The sequence below is a fragment of the Microcebus murinus genome, chromosome 12 (assembly GCF_040939455.1).
Source record: "Microcebus murinus isolate Inina chromosome 12, M.murinus_Inina_mat1.0, whole genome shotgun sequence".
NCBI classification, from domain to species: Eukaryota; Metazoa; Chordata; class Mammalia; order Primates; family Cheirogaleidae; genus Microcebus; species Microcebus murinus.
In genome coordinates, this window is record NC_134115.1 from 86,823,568 (window position 1) to 86,839,484 (window position 15,917).

The 15,917-nt window shown below is 58.0% G+C and overlaps 1 protein-coding gene and 2 non-coding genes across 3 annotated transcripts; 1 reads left to right on the plus strand and 2 right to left on the minus strand.

The window, feature by feature from the left end:
• Positions 1-5,469: 5,469 nt before the first annotated feature.
• PTGES2 (prostaglandin E synthase 2) lies at positions 5,470-10,433 on the minus strand. The gene is made up of 7 exons (XM_012772057.3): positions 10,131-10,433; positions 8,756-8,953; positions 8,054-8,112; positions 7,595-7,744; positions 7,158-7,358; positions 6,607-6,724; positions 5,470-6,018 (listed from the first exon to the last, which is right to left on the minus strand). The coding sequence occupies exons 1-7, from the start codon at positions 10,398-10,400 to the stop codon at positions 5,890-5,892; spliced, it is 1,125 nt and encodes a 374-aa protein (XP_012627511.1). The 5' UTR covers positions 10,401-10,433; the 3' UTR covers positions 5,470-5,889.
• A 1,700-nt stretch (positions 10,434-12,133) lies between these two features.
• LOC142874692 (U7 small nuclear RNA) lies at positions 12,134-12,195 on the plus strand. Its single transcript, XR_012922335.1, has one exon. It is a non-coding gene; the product is annotated as a U7 small nuclear RNA (small nuclear RNA).
• A 2,379-nt stretch (positions 12,196-14,574) lies between these two features.
• LOC142874645 (U6 spliceosomal RNA) lies at positions 14,575-14,681 on the minus strand. The gene has a single exon (XR_012922303.1). It is a non-coding gene; the product is annotated as a U6 spliceosomal RNA (small nuclear RNA).
• Between the last annotated feature and the right edge of the window lie 1,236 nt (positions 14,682-15,917).

Sequence of the window (15,917 nt, forward strand, 5' to 3'; positions counted from 1 at the left end):
GCTGACTCGTCATTGTGAAGGGAATAGGACCCTCTTGATTGTCTTAGACCAAACAGGATTCACCCTCTAGGGCTGCGGAAGGGCCAACCTACCCTGACGCAGAAGGCTTGGGGAGAACAGCATATACTTGTACGCAGCAAGGTCCTTCCCCAAATCTTTTGCAAATGGGGTGGCCTTGCCACACAATTCTGGCCTGAAGATAAAAACCCATATCTGCTAGAGATTTCTGGGAAAGATTTTGTTTTCCTGACTCAAGCAGCTTTCCTTCCTTTCTCTTTGTTCTTTCTTGTCCTTTCCTGGCAGGAGGCATGCAGCTGGAGGTGGAGCTGCTACCTGGCAGCCTTGAGTGACAAGCAAATTTCAAAGTGATCTGAATTTTTGTTGTTTTGTTGTTGTTGTTGTTTTTTAGAGATAGGGTCTCCCTCTGTCACCTGGGCTGGAGTATAGTAAAACAATCATAGCTCACTGCAGCCTCAAACTCCTGGGCTCAAGCGATCCTCCTGCCTCAGCCTCCTGAGTAGCTGGGCCTACACACCACCATGTCCAGCTAATTTCTAAATTTTTTGTAGAGATAGGGTCTTGTTATGTTGCCCAGGCTGGTCTTGAACTCGTGGGCTCACGAGATTCCTTTCATTTGACCTCCCAAAGTGCTGGAATTACAGGCACAAGCCACTATGTCCGGCCTGAATTTTTATTTTTAAAAAAGAGAAACTTACCTAGACAGAGAGAAGCAAAATAGCATTGTGATTTAGATCACAGACACTGAAGCCAGGAGGTGTGACTTCAAATCCGGCTTCTGCCAGTAGCTGGGACACACTGGGCAAGTCACTTAACCTTTCTTGTACCTCAGTTTCCTCATCTGTAAAATGGGAATATTTGTGCCTACCTCCTAGGGACGTTGTAAGAATTAAATGAGGTAACATCTATAAAGTGCTTGAAACAATGCCTGCTACAAAATAAGCCTCCTTTAACTGTTAAATATATACAACAATATATATACTAGGCATATTACATATTAATTAAATATATGTCTATATGTGTGTACTATATAGGCTACATATATAAATAAATTATTAATACATAGAAAATAAACTATACTCCAAAAATATTAGAAGTCGTTAGGGATCCAATAATTTGTGTCATCTTTTTGCTTATCTGCAATTTCTATTTATGTATAATAAACATTCATTACGTGTATAATCGAAATGAAATTTTTCAAATTTAACAAAAAAAGCAGACCAGAATCCTCCTCACGAGCCCTCCCTGCCTCCCAGCGGGGCGGATCCTGCTGTTCTCAGGACTCTTCCGGTCCTCACTCCCCGGAGCTCCTGACCTTGAGCCCTGGGAGCCCACCAGGCACGCGGCAGGGAGCGCTCCGAGGGCAGACAGCAGACCCCATCAGCTGCACAAAATTGCCCTCAAATGCCGACTCTGCGTAGCATCCTCCCAAACGCCTTCCCTCCCCCGGCCTCCGCAACCCCGTGGAGGCCATTTCACAGGAGGGATGGGGCTTGCCCGAGGTCACAGCGGGCAGCAGCAGGGTCCCAAACTCAAGCCTTCTGCCACCACCAAGACCACAGGGGACATGCTGCGACCTGAGCATGAAATAATGGGACGGGGGTTCCTGGCTTGGGCCCTTTCCCCTGGCAGGCATGTTTTTTCCTACCCGCTCATCTTCAGACTACACTCTGAACCCATTACACTCTAAACCCATTTCACAGGAGGGCAAGTATCCTGTCAGTCCCTGGGAGGTAAAAGCTGCCCAGAGTCTATCCTGGATTGGCCACAAGGTGGCAGCACTAGGCCTTGCATCCACCTCCTACAGGTTTCATAGACTCTGGCGCCCTCTGGTGGTTGTGGGAAACACGCCAAGGGGCCTGCAGAGAACTATTTGGGGAAACTGAGGCAGAGTTGTCACCTCTTTGGGGAGGGTGCCCCATGGTGGCTTCAGGCTAACTGACCATTCTCCAAACCAGTTACAGGGAAGAGGTCTGGCTAGCACAGCCCTTGCACTTTTCATCAAGGTGGAAGAGGGTGCAGACCCCTCCCTACCCGCGCTGCAGCCCGAGAGAGGGACCCCTGTCAGGACAGGCCCCTGTCACCAGCGTGGCTCAGCCACCAACCTTATCTCCTTCTGTGAAAGGCGAGACAGAAGGAAACGTTATCTCCGAGTCTGCGAAGACGGGGAAAGGGGAGATGTCTGGTGCTGGGGCCCGGCCTGCACCCGGGGCCTCCTACGTGAGACCTGAGCCTCCAGGGAGGCTGGGGTAGGAGCAGGAAGGGCAAGGAGCACAAGGCAGGCGGCAAGGGTGGGACCCTCCCCGCTACTGTGTTGTGGACCAAAGGTAGACACCACATCACAAGTTGGGCACATTACATGCTGCATTGGGGGAATGTGGGACTGAGACAGAGGTGACAGCCTCCTTGTGCAGCTGGGAAGGTGGCAAGTAACCCTGGGCAGGGTCTGAGGAGGAATGAAACGTGAGAGGTGGGAGCCAGGATGGAGGGTGGGGGGATGGAGGGGTAGAGAGACGGAGGGGTACAGGGATGGAGGGGTAGAGAGACGGAGGGGTACAGGGATGGTGGGGTAGAGAGACGGAGGGGTACAGGGATGGAGGGGTAGAGAGACGGAGGGGTACAGGGATGGAGGGGTAGAGGGATGGAGGGGTACAGGGATGGAGGGGTACAGGGATGGAGGGGTAGAGAGACGGAGGGGTACAGGGATGGTGGGGTAGAGGGATGGAGGGGTAGAGAGACGGAGGGGTACAGGGATGGTGGGGTAGAGAGACGGAGGGGTACAGGGATGGAGGGGTAGAGAGACGGAGGGGTACAGGGATGGAGGGGTAGAGAGACGGAGGGGTACAGGGATGGAGGGGTAGAGAGACGGAGGGGTACAGGGATGGAGGGGTAGAGGGATGGTGGGGTAGAGGGATGGAGGGGTAGAGAGACGGAGGGGTACAGGGATGGAGGGGTAGAGAGATGGAGGGGTACAGGGATGGAGGGGTAGAGAGACGGAGGGGTACAGGGATGGAGGGGTAGAGGGATGGTGGGGTAGAGGGATGGAGGGGTACAGGGATGGTGGGGTAGAGGGATGGAGGGGTACAGGGATGGAGGGGTAGAGGGACGGTGGGGTAGAGGGATGGAGGGGTAGAGAGACGGAGGGGTACAGGGATGGAGGTGTAGTGAGATGGAGGGGTAGAGAGATGGAGGGGTACAGGGATGGAGGGGTAGAGAGACGGAGGGGTACAGGGATGGAGGGGTAGAGAGACGGAGGGGTACAGGGATGGAGGGGTAGAGGGATGGTGGGGTAGAGGGATGGAGGGGTACAGGGATGGTGGGGTAGAGGGATGGAGGGGTACAGGGATGGAGGGGTAGAGGGATGGTGGGGTAGAGGGATGGAGGGGTACAGGGATGGAGGGGTACAGGGATGGAGGGGTAGAGATGGAGGAGTACAGGGATGGAGGGGTAGAGAGACGGAGGGGTACAGGGATGGAGGGGTAGAGATGGAGGGGTACAGGGATGGAGGGGTAGAGAGACGGAGGGGTACAGGGATGGAGGGGTAGAGAGACGGAGGGGTACAGGGATGGAGGGGTAGAGGGATGGTGGGGTAGAGGGATGGAGGGGTAGAGGGATGGTGGGGTAGAGGGATGGAGGGGTAGAGAGACGGAGGGGTACAGGGATGGAGGTGTAGAGAGATGGAGGGGTAGAGAGACGGAGGGGTACAGGGATGGAGGGGTAGAGAGACGGAGGGGTACAGGGATGGAGGGGTAGAGAGACGGAGGGGTACAGGGATGGAGGTGTAGAGGGATGGAGGGGTACAGGGATGGTGGGGTAGAGGGATGGAGGGGTACAGGGATGGAGGGGTAGAGGGATGGTGGGGTAGAGGGATGGTGGGGTAGAGGGATGGAGGGGTACAGGGATGGAGGGGTAGAGGGATGGTGGGGTAGAGGGATGGAGGGGTAGAGAGACGGAGGGGTACAGGGATGGAGGTGTAGAGAGATGGAGGGGTAGAGAGATGGAGGGGTACAGGGATGGAGGGGTAGAGAGACGGAGGGGTACAGGGATGGAGGGGTAGAGAGACGGAGGGGTACAGGGATGGAGGGGTAGAGGGATGGTGGGGTAGAGGGATGGAGGGGTACAGGGATGGTGGGGTAGAGGGATGGAGGGGTACAGGGATGAGGGGTATTGGGATAGAGGGGTAGAGTGGGGTATGGAGGGGTAGAGTGATGGAGGGGTACAGGGATGGAGGTGTAGAGAGATGGAGGGGTACAGGGATGGAGGGGTAGAGAGATGGAGGGGTACAGGGATGGAGGGGTAGAGGGATGGTGGGGTAGAGGGATGGAGGGGTACAGGGATGGTGGGGTAGAGGGATGGAGGGGTACAGGGATGAGGGGTATTGGGATAGAGGGGTAGAGTGGGGTATGGAGGGTTAGAGTGATGGAGGGTTACAGGGATGGAGGGGTAGCGGGACTGTGGGGGACAAGGACGGTGGGGTACAGGGATGACTACAGAGATGGAGGGACTGAGGGCTGAAGGATGGAGACATGTAGGAACACAGGGATGGAGGGTGGAGGCATTAACGGAGTGCCGCCCTCGGCGCCCCATGGCATTCCTGGCCTGGTTCCGGTCCTACTGAGGGAGGGCCTGGGGTCCACAGGCCAGCCCGGGTCCTTGGAGCAAAGGCCCCAGGACTTAGGGCCTGACCAGTGCAGGGGGACCGGCATTTGTGTGCCGGGCCGGTGGGCTGCAGTGGGTCCGAGCAGCACTGCCCCCTCGGCCATCAGAACAAGCCGGTGCGACAGGGGCTGGACGGGGAGATGCCAACGATGGGACCAAGAACAAAGCAGGTGGCAGATGGGCCCTGCAGGAGAAACTGAGGCCGCAGACCCCACCGCCATCTGCTTCCAGACATCACATGTCCCCAGGGTGCTTGGCACACACTTCTACCTTACCTGAGTGTTAGTTATTACAGGAAATGAGTTATTTTTGTTTTTAAAATAAAGAAAATAAAATTTTAAAGCCTTCTCAAATGGGGGTTGCCTGAGAGGGGGCTGCCCAGTCACCCCCCAACTGCAAGGGCCCCGTCGGTGGCGCTCGGCTCGCTGGTCACCCGCCCGGCCTCTCAGTGAGACCAGGGGAGCGAGGCGCCACTCTGCAGTTGTTGCTCTGGTCGGCAGAGCAGGGTCCGGGCGGCCCCGGGGTCCGGGCGTCGTCTGTGGCCTGCCCTGTGACTTGTCGTCGACACCACAACCTTCCCGGGAGGTGACACTGCAGCACGCCCACCCAACAGATGAGGAAGCTGAGGGGCGTCACCACCCAGAGTCCCTCGTGGGTGAGGGGGAGACTTGGGCCTGCCCGGCCGTCGGTGCCCCAGCGGGGTGCCCGGGGCTGGCGCGGCCTCCCCCTGGAGCCTCCTTGGCCAACGTCCCCACGCGGCACTTGGCCACACACAGCAGCACCTACCACGAGAGCAGCAAACCGTTTCTTTATTGCAAACGTGACCCACCGCAGGGGGCACCTGGGAAGAGCCGGCAGCAGGGAGAGCCAGGTCTCCCCGAAACACCGCGGGGAGGCGTGCAGTCTGACCCCCACCCACAGGGTGTCGCGGCGAAGCCGCAGGGCAAGGGCTGGAGGGCAGGCAGAGGGTCGCCTGTGGGGGCTGGGCAGAGCCAGGGGGGGGTGCCCTCCCGACCCTCATGAAAGGAAACTGAGGCTGGGCCCTGGCCCCAGCACCCCAGGGCCTAGCGGGCGCTCGGTGTCAGACATGAGATGGGTGGCGGGGTGGGCAAGAGGCAGGGTGACCCCGACACAGACACGGCATCGCCAGGCGCTGGCCGGTCCCGCAGCGGGCCTCTCCTGCGCCTCCCCCCCCCCCCCGCGGCTGGACGCTCAGCGCACCGGGGGCGCCTCCGCGATGGCCTTCTCCACCCGCAGGTACCAGGGCTGGATGCGCGTGTGCCGCATCAGGTCGTCGAAGGCCTCCAGGCCCTCCATCACCCGCAGGACGCCGTACACTGCCTGGTGTAGTGATGGGACCGTGTCACTGAGGCCACAGAGGGGCGTCGGCCCTGCCCTGCCCTCTGCCAGCTGTGTGCCCGGGGGCCTGTGTCCTCCTGCGACCCACCGAAGGGCCAACTCTGCACCAGGGGCTCTGCAGAAGCGCGTGGGTGGCCGCGGGTCCGGCCAGCCTTTCCTTGGGGAAAATGCCCGGCATGGGGAGAAGAGACCCTGCCCGCCAGTTCCGGGACCCAGGCCACCCAGGCCACCCAGGCCTCGGGTTCAAGATGGGAAGCGAAGCCAGGCCAGCGAGACTTGGCCCGGGGAAGCCCGGAGCCCTGGGCCGGGTGAGGCCTGCCTGAGGCTGGAGCCAGCCTTGACAACAGGGGCCCTGGTCGTGCCGCCCGCCGGGGCCTCTGGACCCAGCCCGGCCTACGCCGATGCTTTCCCCGAACCTGTCACTAGTGTGAACCGACACACCTCTGGAGCAGGTTTTCCCCGTGTCACTCCAAGTGGGTTTCTACCCCGACGACAGACGGGCAAGTCCCCTGGTGGGACGTGGGCACTGCTGGGACTTCCCCCCAAACCCGCCCCACCCGGCGCGCTCACCAGATCCGCGAGGTTGGGCTTCTGGCCCCCCATGAAGGGCCGGTCCTTGCCCACGGCTGCCACCCACTTGTTGGCGGCCTCATAGAGGTCCTCACGCACGTCCTCCTGGAGGTGGTGCCTGGGCAGGGCGGGGAGTGGGGGGGAGCCCATCAGGGGAGCCCCTTCCGCCAGCCCATGGGGACATGGGGCCCCTCGGGAAGGGCGGGAGGCAGGGCGCCAGGGCGGCCCCCAGGCGAGAACATGGCAGCTGCAGGTGACTCGGTGGGCCTCTGCCCCCCCGACAGGGCAGCTGCTCAGGAGGGGCTGAAGATGCCGTGAGGGAGGGAGGAGGCAGAGTGGGCACAGGCCGGGCCCAGCCCTGCTGCCCAGGGTCAGGGATGGTCAGGAGCTCCGGGTGCGAGTCCTGGCTTGGCCAGGCGCCATAAGGATTCTCTACCCTTCTCTGGGCCTCAGTCTCCCAGAGAGCCCGTGGGGGGTCTGATGGGCTCGGGCCAGCGGGCCTTGGCCACGCACAGGCACCCACCCACTCGCTCACACGAGCGCGCCGTCACCTGCTCTTCAGTCGCTTGCTGATGAGGTACATGGCGGCCGCGCCCATGTACTTGGCCACGGCGCCTTCCACGGCCCCAAACTTGCCCTCGTGGACGATGTAGTCGAAGGAAGCCAGGGCCTCGGCGGGCGTGCGGTACACGTTGGGGGAGATCAGGTGCACCAGCCAGTCGTCCGCCCACTGCCGCCACTTCATCTCCTCCCTGCGCACACGGGAGGGCGCGGGGTGGGCAGGGTGCTGGCAGCAGGGTGTGCCCCGGAACCTGCGCACCGCGCAGGTGGGAAGTGGAAGCCTGGGCAGGAAGGTCTCTACTGACCTCAATCCAGCCACGCCTCGGGCTCTCGTGCCGCCCCCTACCCTCCACCCCACGGCGTCTCGACCTCCTCTGGGGCAGACCCCAGCCCTGACCCCCACCCCGCTGACCCTGCCCCCACTCACGTCCTCGCCTCCTTTCCACTGTACATTTGCTGGGCCTCCTTGTCGTCTAGCATGAGCCAGTACTTGTTGCAGAACTCGGTCACCTCCTTGCCCTGGTCATTCGTGGCCTTCATGGGTGGGTAGTAGGTGACGATCTCTTCCAGGGGCTGCCTTCAGGAGACAGCCAGAGTCTCACCCACCTCCCTCCACCTGCTGCCCACCTAGGCTGCCAGCCTGACCCACCGAGGCTCGCCACCCTCTTGCAGCAAAGAGGGCTTTGGGGTAGACACCAGCAGCACTTCCCCGATGGAGGGAGATGTAGGGAGGCAGGAAATGGGGCCCTCAGAGCAGGATGCCCGTGGCCCATTCTGGACGCTAAGCAGCAGCCCCACGCTGCTCCCATGCAGGACCAAGGTGAGGCCTCCCTAGAGACAGAGGGGACCAACACAACGTCTGCCTCAGTCTGGAGGGGCTCCTTACCCCGATACCAGGTAGGTCTTGAGGGCGCTGATGATGACGGAGGAGTCATTCAGTTGTTGCTGGAAGAACAGAGGTTGGTTTAGGTCGGAGGCTCTAACGGGCACTGGCGGGAACGCCCTGGGCGGCCGGAGGCAGCTGGGCGCTGGAGTCTGGGCATTGCTTATCCGTCTCTGAGGGCCGCCCCCAAACCAACACCTGGGTGAAGGAGACCCAGGAGTGGCTAATGGGGAGGAAGGTGTGGGGAGGCCCGGGGTCCAGGCCCCAGCCCACTGGCCTCCCTGACCACCCCTGCAGTAAGGGGCAGGGTGGGCTCCAGGCACTACACCCTGGGTACCAAGCACTATGCCAGGCACTTCACATCTGCTGTCCCTGCAACCCAGGGTATGGTCCCCTGTTGACTAATGAAGAAAGCCCAGAGAGGCCAAGTGACTTGCCAAGTCACACAGCTGGAATAGGTGAGTCACCCCTTGACCCCAGACGATGCTGACTTCAGAACCCAAGTTGCTGAGCTCCGTCGTGCTGCTGGTGGTGCTGGGAGGGAGGGGCTCGGGCACCTGCCATACACCAGCCACTTTCCTCTCACAGTCCTCAGCGGAGGCCTAGGGGCCCCAAGCTCCTTCCAGGGCTGCAGAGCAGGGCCAGGCTTGGGGACGCTATGGGACAACCCAGGACAGGAGGGAGGTTGATTCACCGGAGGCTCACCAAGCTTTCTCCTTCCTGGGCCATCAAGATAGGCACCTTCCTGTAGGAGGAGAACTTGATCTCAGCCCTGCGCACGGGGTTCACCTCCACCACCTGGTAGGGCAAGGCATGGAAGTCCAGGAAGGCGCGGACTTTGCTGCAGAAGGGACACGTCTTGTACTGGTACAGGGTCAGCTGTAGGCGGCTGGACAGGGAGAGCTGTGGGCAGCAAAGGGAGGTAGCTTTTGAAGCCTGGTGCCCCGGGCCCAGTCGCTGCCCCCAAGCAAATGTGCTTCTCAGAGAGCCTTCTGAGAAAATCGGGAGTAATGGGAGGTAGAGGGGCTCATGGAGTGGGCAGCCGGGTTCAAGCCCCCTGCCAGCACCTGCTCAGGCAGGAGGCCCAGCATTTGCTGAAGGTCTGTGCAGGAAGAATCGTCCAGTCTCTAACACTGGACAGACACCTCTCTGCTCTCCCCAGTCCCCAGGGGACACCAAATAGCCCGGGTGTGCATGCTCCCACATGCAGAACAACTCTTCCAGCTTGGCGGGCTCCCTCCACTCCTCCAACCCCAGGGAGCTCTGGGTGGGGGGCACAGCTCCCGCCAGCGCCCGTTAGAGCCTCCGACCTAAACCAACCTCTGTTCTTCCAGCAACAACTGTATCTGCGTGCAGGAAAGCCCCACGGGATCCTGCTGCTTGTTCATGTTTGGAAGCCACAGTGTGATCACTTCCCTCAATGCTCAGGGGAGCAATGGGTGGGACCACAGAGGTGGGCAGGGGCCTGGGGGACACAGGTTACTCTACTCCCCTCTCACCACCCCGGTTCCCCTGGGTCCAGGAAAGGGGCATCTGTGGGTGGGTGGTGGGGGCCGGAGCAGAGAAGGGCTGCAAGAGTGCAGGGTATAAAGTGCCTCAAGGGCGGGTGAGCCACCACCTGGGGGGTGAAGGGACACCTCCCTTCCCACCCCCCACCCCCGTTTTAGGGCCTGGAGTCTGAGGGTCATCATTCCTTGAAAGTACTATTGCTGCTGCTGCTGCTAATTAAACATACGTCTTTAGGATTGGGGGGCAGTGGGGGAAAGACAAAATGTTTGGAGAGTCATAACCTCTGAACGAGGCTTTCTCTTCTCTGTCATCTCCAAATCTCTTAAACAAAACACCCTCCTTAAAACGATACAAAAACGATTTTATGAGAAACAGAACGACTCTAGGTAGCAAGCATCAATAGCGCCCCCGTTTCACAGACGAGGACGCTGAGGGTCGGGAAACTTAAGACCAAATCACTTGCCCAAGGTCACTATGAGCAGAGGCGGCGACTCCTGACACCGCGGGGTCCCGGGAGCCCCGAGGTTGGCGCTGATCCAGCGCCCCCAACGGCGGCCCTGCCAGGCCTTACCTGCGCGGCGGAGCGCTCGGCGCGGAGGTCCTGGGCGCGCAGGTGCCACCGCGCCGTGTGGTACAGTCCCAGGGCGCCCCCGAGGGCCAGCGCCGCCGCCCCCAGCAACCGCGGGCTCCCCTTGCGGGCCGCGGCGGCGGGACCCCGGCCGCCCGCCGCCCCCGCGAAGCCAGCCCGGCTCTGCGCAAGGAGCAGTGGCCGGGGGCGGCCGCCCAGCCTCCAGGCCAGGACGCACCGGCCGGTCCACAGCGCCCGCGCCGCCTGGGCCATGTTCGCTCCGCCGGCACCGCGGGCGGGCGCGCTAAACAAAGACGACCCAGGCTCAGGCGCCCCTTAAAGGGCCAGGTACCCGAAGCGTGGTGGTTGCCCCGGTAACGGCGACGCCGAGGGGGACCGGCAGCCTCTCGAAACTGGGCGCGTGTGCCCGACGCCCAGGTGTCAAACACCCGTCAGGGCCGTAGAAGCAACCCAGGGACGTTTGGGGGTCGCTCACGCCTCCGCCTTTGAAGGGGTCTGTGCACGGGACTCGGCGTGACCCGGCCGAGCGGGGCGTGCCCGCGGGCCGGCCGCCTCTGAGCGACGTGGCTGACTGAGACGTGCTCGGCCACTCCTGCTTCATGCACCCATTTGAAAGAAATGAATCCTTTCGGAGTGTCCGGGCAACGGCCCCGACTTCCAGTCACTGAAGGCCGCGGAAACGGCCCGGCCGGGCAACCCAGGGCTGCGGCGGCGACTCCGGCTCTTTCTGCCCTGCCGCTCCGCTGTACCCTTCCTGCTGTGACTCGAACCATAAAATTTTCCCGAACTCAGAGGGGTCCTTGGAAACCACGTGTCTCAGATTTCGCATATGCGGAGCCTTCGGCTCGGTGACCCAGAGGTCCCCAGGGACAGGATGGGCAGAGTAGGGTGCCAGGCTACCCTGCCCCTCTGCCGGGCACGCTCGCCCTGGCTAAGCGACCGGGTCCCCACAGCCTGGGCTTCTCCGCGGGCAGCCCCGGGACGGCCCCGCCCAGCGCCGGAGAGGGGCGGGGCACGCGGAGTGGGCGGGGCTCTGAGAGCGGAGGCGGAGGCGGAGCTCAGGGCGGGGGCGGAGCTCAGGGCGGGGGCGGAGCTCAGGGCGGAGGCGGAGCTCAGGGCGGGGGCGGGGCTCCTACTGCACTGCTGTGCCCGGCCGCCGCCTGCCACCCCGCTGGTCCCAAGTTCCTTCCACCGCCTCCACCTTCCGCGCGGCCCTTGGGGCGCCGGAGCCCGTTATGTCCGGCCCCAACCGGGACCTGAGCATGCCGGTGGAGGCCCCAACCGGGACCTGAGCATGCCGGTGGAGGCGGGAGCGGAAGGCGAGGACAACGGCTTGGGGGAAGCAGGTGCCCCAAGGCGGCTGCTGAAGCGACCTTTGCTTTTCCAGGGTTGCCCTCTTGGGAAGGGGAGTTGGACCAGCTTGGAGGCTTGGAAGGGACTCCGAAGAGTCCTCCTCGAGCCGCCCCTCCTGGATCCCGAGTTGCAGGTGCTGTTTCGGATGCAGGGCGAGCACCTGCGAGCAGGTCCCTGGACACCCATGAATGGAGAGTTGTGGGAAGCCAGCCCCGTTTTACTGATGTGACCTGCTTTCAGAGCAGCCTCTTGCGTGCTTAAGAGTGCAGGGCTAGGCCGGGCGCGGTGGCTCACGCCTGTAATCCTAGCACTCTGGGAGGCTGAGGCGGCGGATCGCTCACGGTCAGGAGTTGGAAACCAGCCTGAGCAAAATCGAGACCCCGTCTCTACTATAAATAGAAAAGAAATTAATTGCCCAACTAAAAAATAATACATAGAAAAAATTAGCCAGGCATGGTGACTCATGCCTGTAGTCCCAGCTACTGGGGAGACTGAGGCAGAAGGATCCTTTGAGCCCAGGAGTTTGAGGTTGCTGTTAGCTAGGCTGACACCATGGCACTCTAGCCCGGACAACAGAGTGAGACTCTGTCTCAAAAAAAAAAAAAAGAAAGAAAGAAAAGAGTTAGGTTCCTGAATGTTACAGCTCTTGTAGAATTTGTCTAGCAGGTTTTCTGGTCCCCACCAGAAGACCCCTACCTATGCAAAATAAATTTAAAACATGAAGAAAAAAAAAAAAAGAATTAGCTTCCTGGCTGGGAGTGGTGGCTCAAGCCTGTAGTCCCAGCATTCTGGAAGGCCCCAGTGGGAGGATTGATTGAGGTCAGGAGTTTGAAACCAGTCTGAGCGATAGCAAGACCTCGTCTCTACCAAAAATAGAAAAACTTAGCCAGCCATGATGGTGCCCTCCTGTAGTCCCAGCTACTCGGGAGGCTGAGGCAGGAGGCTCACTTGAGCCCAGGAGTTGGAGGCTGCAGTGAGCTATGATGGTGCCACCACACTGTAGCCTGGGTGTGGCTAGAACAAGACCCTGTCTCAAAAAAAAAAAAAGTTTCTCAGGGTTCAGCTCTGGGCCTGGTATGCATGCCCTTAGCCACCTCTTCCTTCCTTTGGTTTCTGTCACACATGTATCCTGAAGGCACCAGCATTTGGCCTCAGGTCAACCCTATCCTGACTCCAGGCCTGGGTTTCCACTGCCTCTGGGACAGCTGGCATGTCCCTCAGGCATCCCCACATCAGTACAGGCACAGCCACCCAACCTGCCTTCTTTCCCACGTTCTTTTCTGCTCCTGCCTCAGCAGCCTCCTGTGAGCCTCTGCCCCCTCCACCACTCCCCGGCCCACTCAGCCACTCCTGCTGACCCTGCCAGCTAGCTACCTTCTGTAACACCCAGAGATTTGCATAGGTGACGCAAACTAGTCTGCAGTGATAGAAGCAGGTCGGTGATTGCCTGGGCTGGGGAGAGCAGAGAAAGGGAGGCAGAGGGTGGGATTGCAGGGGCAGGAGGAATCCTCAGGCTGGAGGAATATGTTCACCATCTTGATTGTGGTGGCGGTTTTGTGGGCATGCATTTATGTCAAAACTTACCAAATTGCTCAAAAACTGCAACGAAGGGGGAATGTCAAAGGACTCAGGAGCTCCCAGTGGCTGAAGTCAAAGCAATATGAGTGACAAGATCAAGTGGTCTTGGGTATAACCCAAAATATAAAGTAAATATTCATGACTCCGTCAAAAGACAAAATTAAAACAAATTTAGTTGCAAGATCTTCGTTGACTTTTATTTGCGATTCTAGAATCAGGCAACACCTCGCTCCATAAAACATTACGATGAGCTGAGCAGGGGAGTTGGTTTTATAGACAGGTAGGGCTGAGGACGCAGGCTCAGAGAACAAAAAGCAGATTGATAGCTTCACAGTTACTTTCCTTGTAAAGGTTACAGCAGAAGGGACTTCCTTATCGCAACTGGCCTGTCTGGGCATTTGGCTTCCATTTCTCACTCTCCCAATTCTGGGAAGGTCGAGTAAACAGTTTAGTTTCCGCTCGGTGACGGGAACTTCAGCACGAGTGACTCCCTGTGGTCCGGTCTGTTGGGCAGAGGTTCAGTCTAAACCGTCCGAGCTGTCAGTTTTAGGTAACAAGTCCATGCTCACATGAATAAACGATTGGATAAATACATAACTGAGGGGGAAGAGTCAAACCTCCCGCAGGGGAATCCAGATGATTTCCGTAGATTCTGTGCCCAGGGGAGGTGGGCACACTCCCCACTCCTTGGGTGTGGGCTGTGCAGAGTGACTTTCTTCCAGAGAGCACGGTGTGGAAGGGGGAGTAAAGGAACAACTTTATGGTGACAAACCTGACAAACACACCTGTCAAGTGATCAGGTCACCATCAACAGTGAAAGGTGGAGTTGAGAGTGACAGCGTGTAGCCTTGGGACGGCGTGATGAAATGGCACTCTGCCTCTGCGGTCTTCCTCCCTGAAACCCAGAACTCCAGTCTAACCGTGAGTAAAACACTAGACCTTCGAGAAACATCCCACGTTGTCAAGGTCATCCGAACCAAGCAAAGTCTGAGAAACCGTCACAGCCCAGAGGAGCCTAAAGAGATGACAACTAAATGTAACTCGGTCTCCCTGTGGGATCCTGGAACAGAAACAGGGCCTTAGGGAAAACAGGAGATCTGGAGAAAGTACAGGTTTGGTTAATGATAATATGCCAATGCACCACACTTGGGCAACTTCTGGGGCCCCCCCTCTCTTGGGGACCCAGAACCTGGTCCACGAAAAAAAAAACAACAAATGCACCACACTCACGTAAAACGTTAACAGGGAAAGCAAGGCGCAGGACGTACGGGGACTCTTGTACTGTCTTCACAATTTTTCTGTAAATCTAAAACTATTCTTAAAATAAAAGTGTATTTTTTAAAAGCCTATCAAATTGTGCACTTTGAATGTGAGCAGTTTTTTGCATTGTTTGGTGGTGTATTTATGGAGAGATTTGTTAACTGACTCAATTTCTGCAATGGTTATAGGATTAGGATGACTCGGACTTTCTTTTTCTTTTTTTAAATTTTTTTTCTTAAATTTTATAAAAATGTTAAAAATAGATGTCATCCTTGTGCAGGGGCCATGCTAATTTTCTCTATATCGTTCCAATTTTAGTATATGTGCTGCCGAAGCAAGCACTTCTTTTTCTTCTTGAATCTATTTTGTAAGTTAGAATTTGCTGGGAATGTCCCGTTTCATTACCGACAGCATGCTCTCATAGGACACAAATAAACAACAAAGGAACAGTAGGAATAAAAACTGGACTTAATTATAGAGTCCATAGACAGTAAAAGGACAATGAAAGAATGCTATGATCTTTTTTGTCTTGAGAAATTTTTTCCAAATTTAGTCTTTTCCAAGAATCAACTTTTGGCTTTAATATTCCTTTCTATTTTATTTATTCTTCTCTCTCTCTTTTTTTTTTTTTTTTTGAAACAAGGTCTCCCTCTGTCACCCAGGCTGCTAGCTTTGCAAGGGAGCAATCATAGCCGGATGTAGCCTAGAACTCCAGGACTCAATCAGTCCTCCCACCTCGGCTTTCCAGAGTGCTGGGATGACAGGTGTGAGCCACCACGCCCAGTTGATTTCTTCTCTTTGTTTTCTCCCTCCATTTTTTTTGGGGGGGGGTTGTTCTGTGGTTTCTTTTCTGAATTCTTACTTTGGACCCTGTGCTCATGACTCTTCAGCCTTTCTTATTCTAAAGCACACATTTGAGGCTGTAAGTGTCCCTTGTTTACAGTGAGCCTGGCAGGCACGGAGAGGCGGTTTCTGGCTGTGTCTGGCTGTCTGGCACAGGGTGGGCCCTTCAGGGTGTCCAGGCTGCTGTTCAGCAGGCAAGGCCCTCTCAGTGGCTGGTGACACTTAGAGCACGCGGTGGGGGACACGGCTGGTGTACACATCGGGAGCCTGTGCACACCCCGAGCTACGCCAGCAGGGGACTGGTGGGAGAAGGGCCAGCCTCCCACCTCCCAGCCCTGAACCCTCCCGGACACAGCTGAGCCCCAGGGCTCCTCCGCCTGGGAGCTGGGGACGCTCTGAGCACCGATGCCTGTGGCCCCGGTCCCCTCCTGAGATGGACCCTGTCTCTTTGTGAGCATGTCTGGTGCGGGTGGCCTAGGACAGGGGGAAACTGAGGTGTGGGGAGAACGTGTCCATGTGGGTCAGATCCCTTCTCCTAGAAGATATCTGTGTAAATGATTAAGTGTAAACATAACTCTATTTGGAAAAAAAAAAGTCTTTGCAGATGTGATTATATGCATCACTCTCTTCAAAAGCAAATAAAACAAGCTATTTTTGTTTTCTTTTTATGGCCCAGAGCTATTTTCCTTCCCTGAAGCGTGACAGTGTTCTAGTTCCTGGTTCATGATATGATGA

Bases quoted from the DNA above. Each gene is read 5' to 3' on its own strand.
- PTGES2 (XM_012772057.3), bottom strand. From the start codon at position 10,400: ATGGCCCAGGCGGCGCGGGCGCTGTGGACCGGCCGGTGCGTCCTGGCC. The intron at 8,113-8,755 runs GTGAGCCTCCGG...CTGTTCTTCCAG, and splicing joins CCCAGGAAGGAGAAAGCTTG to CAACAACTGAATGACTCCTC. The intron at 6,725-7,157 runs GTGACGGCGCGC...CGCCCTGCCCAG, and splicing joins AGCAAGCGACTGAAGAGCAG to GCACCACCTCCAGGAGGACG.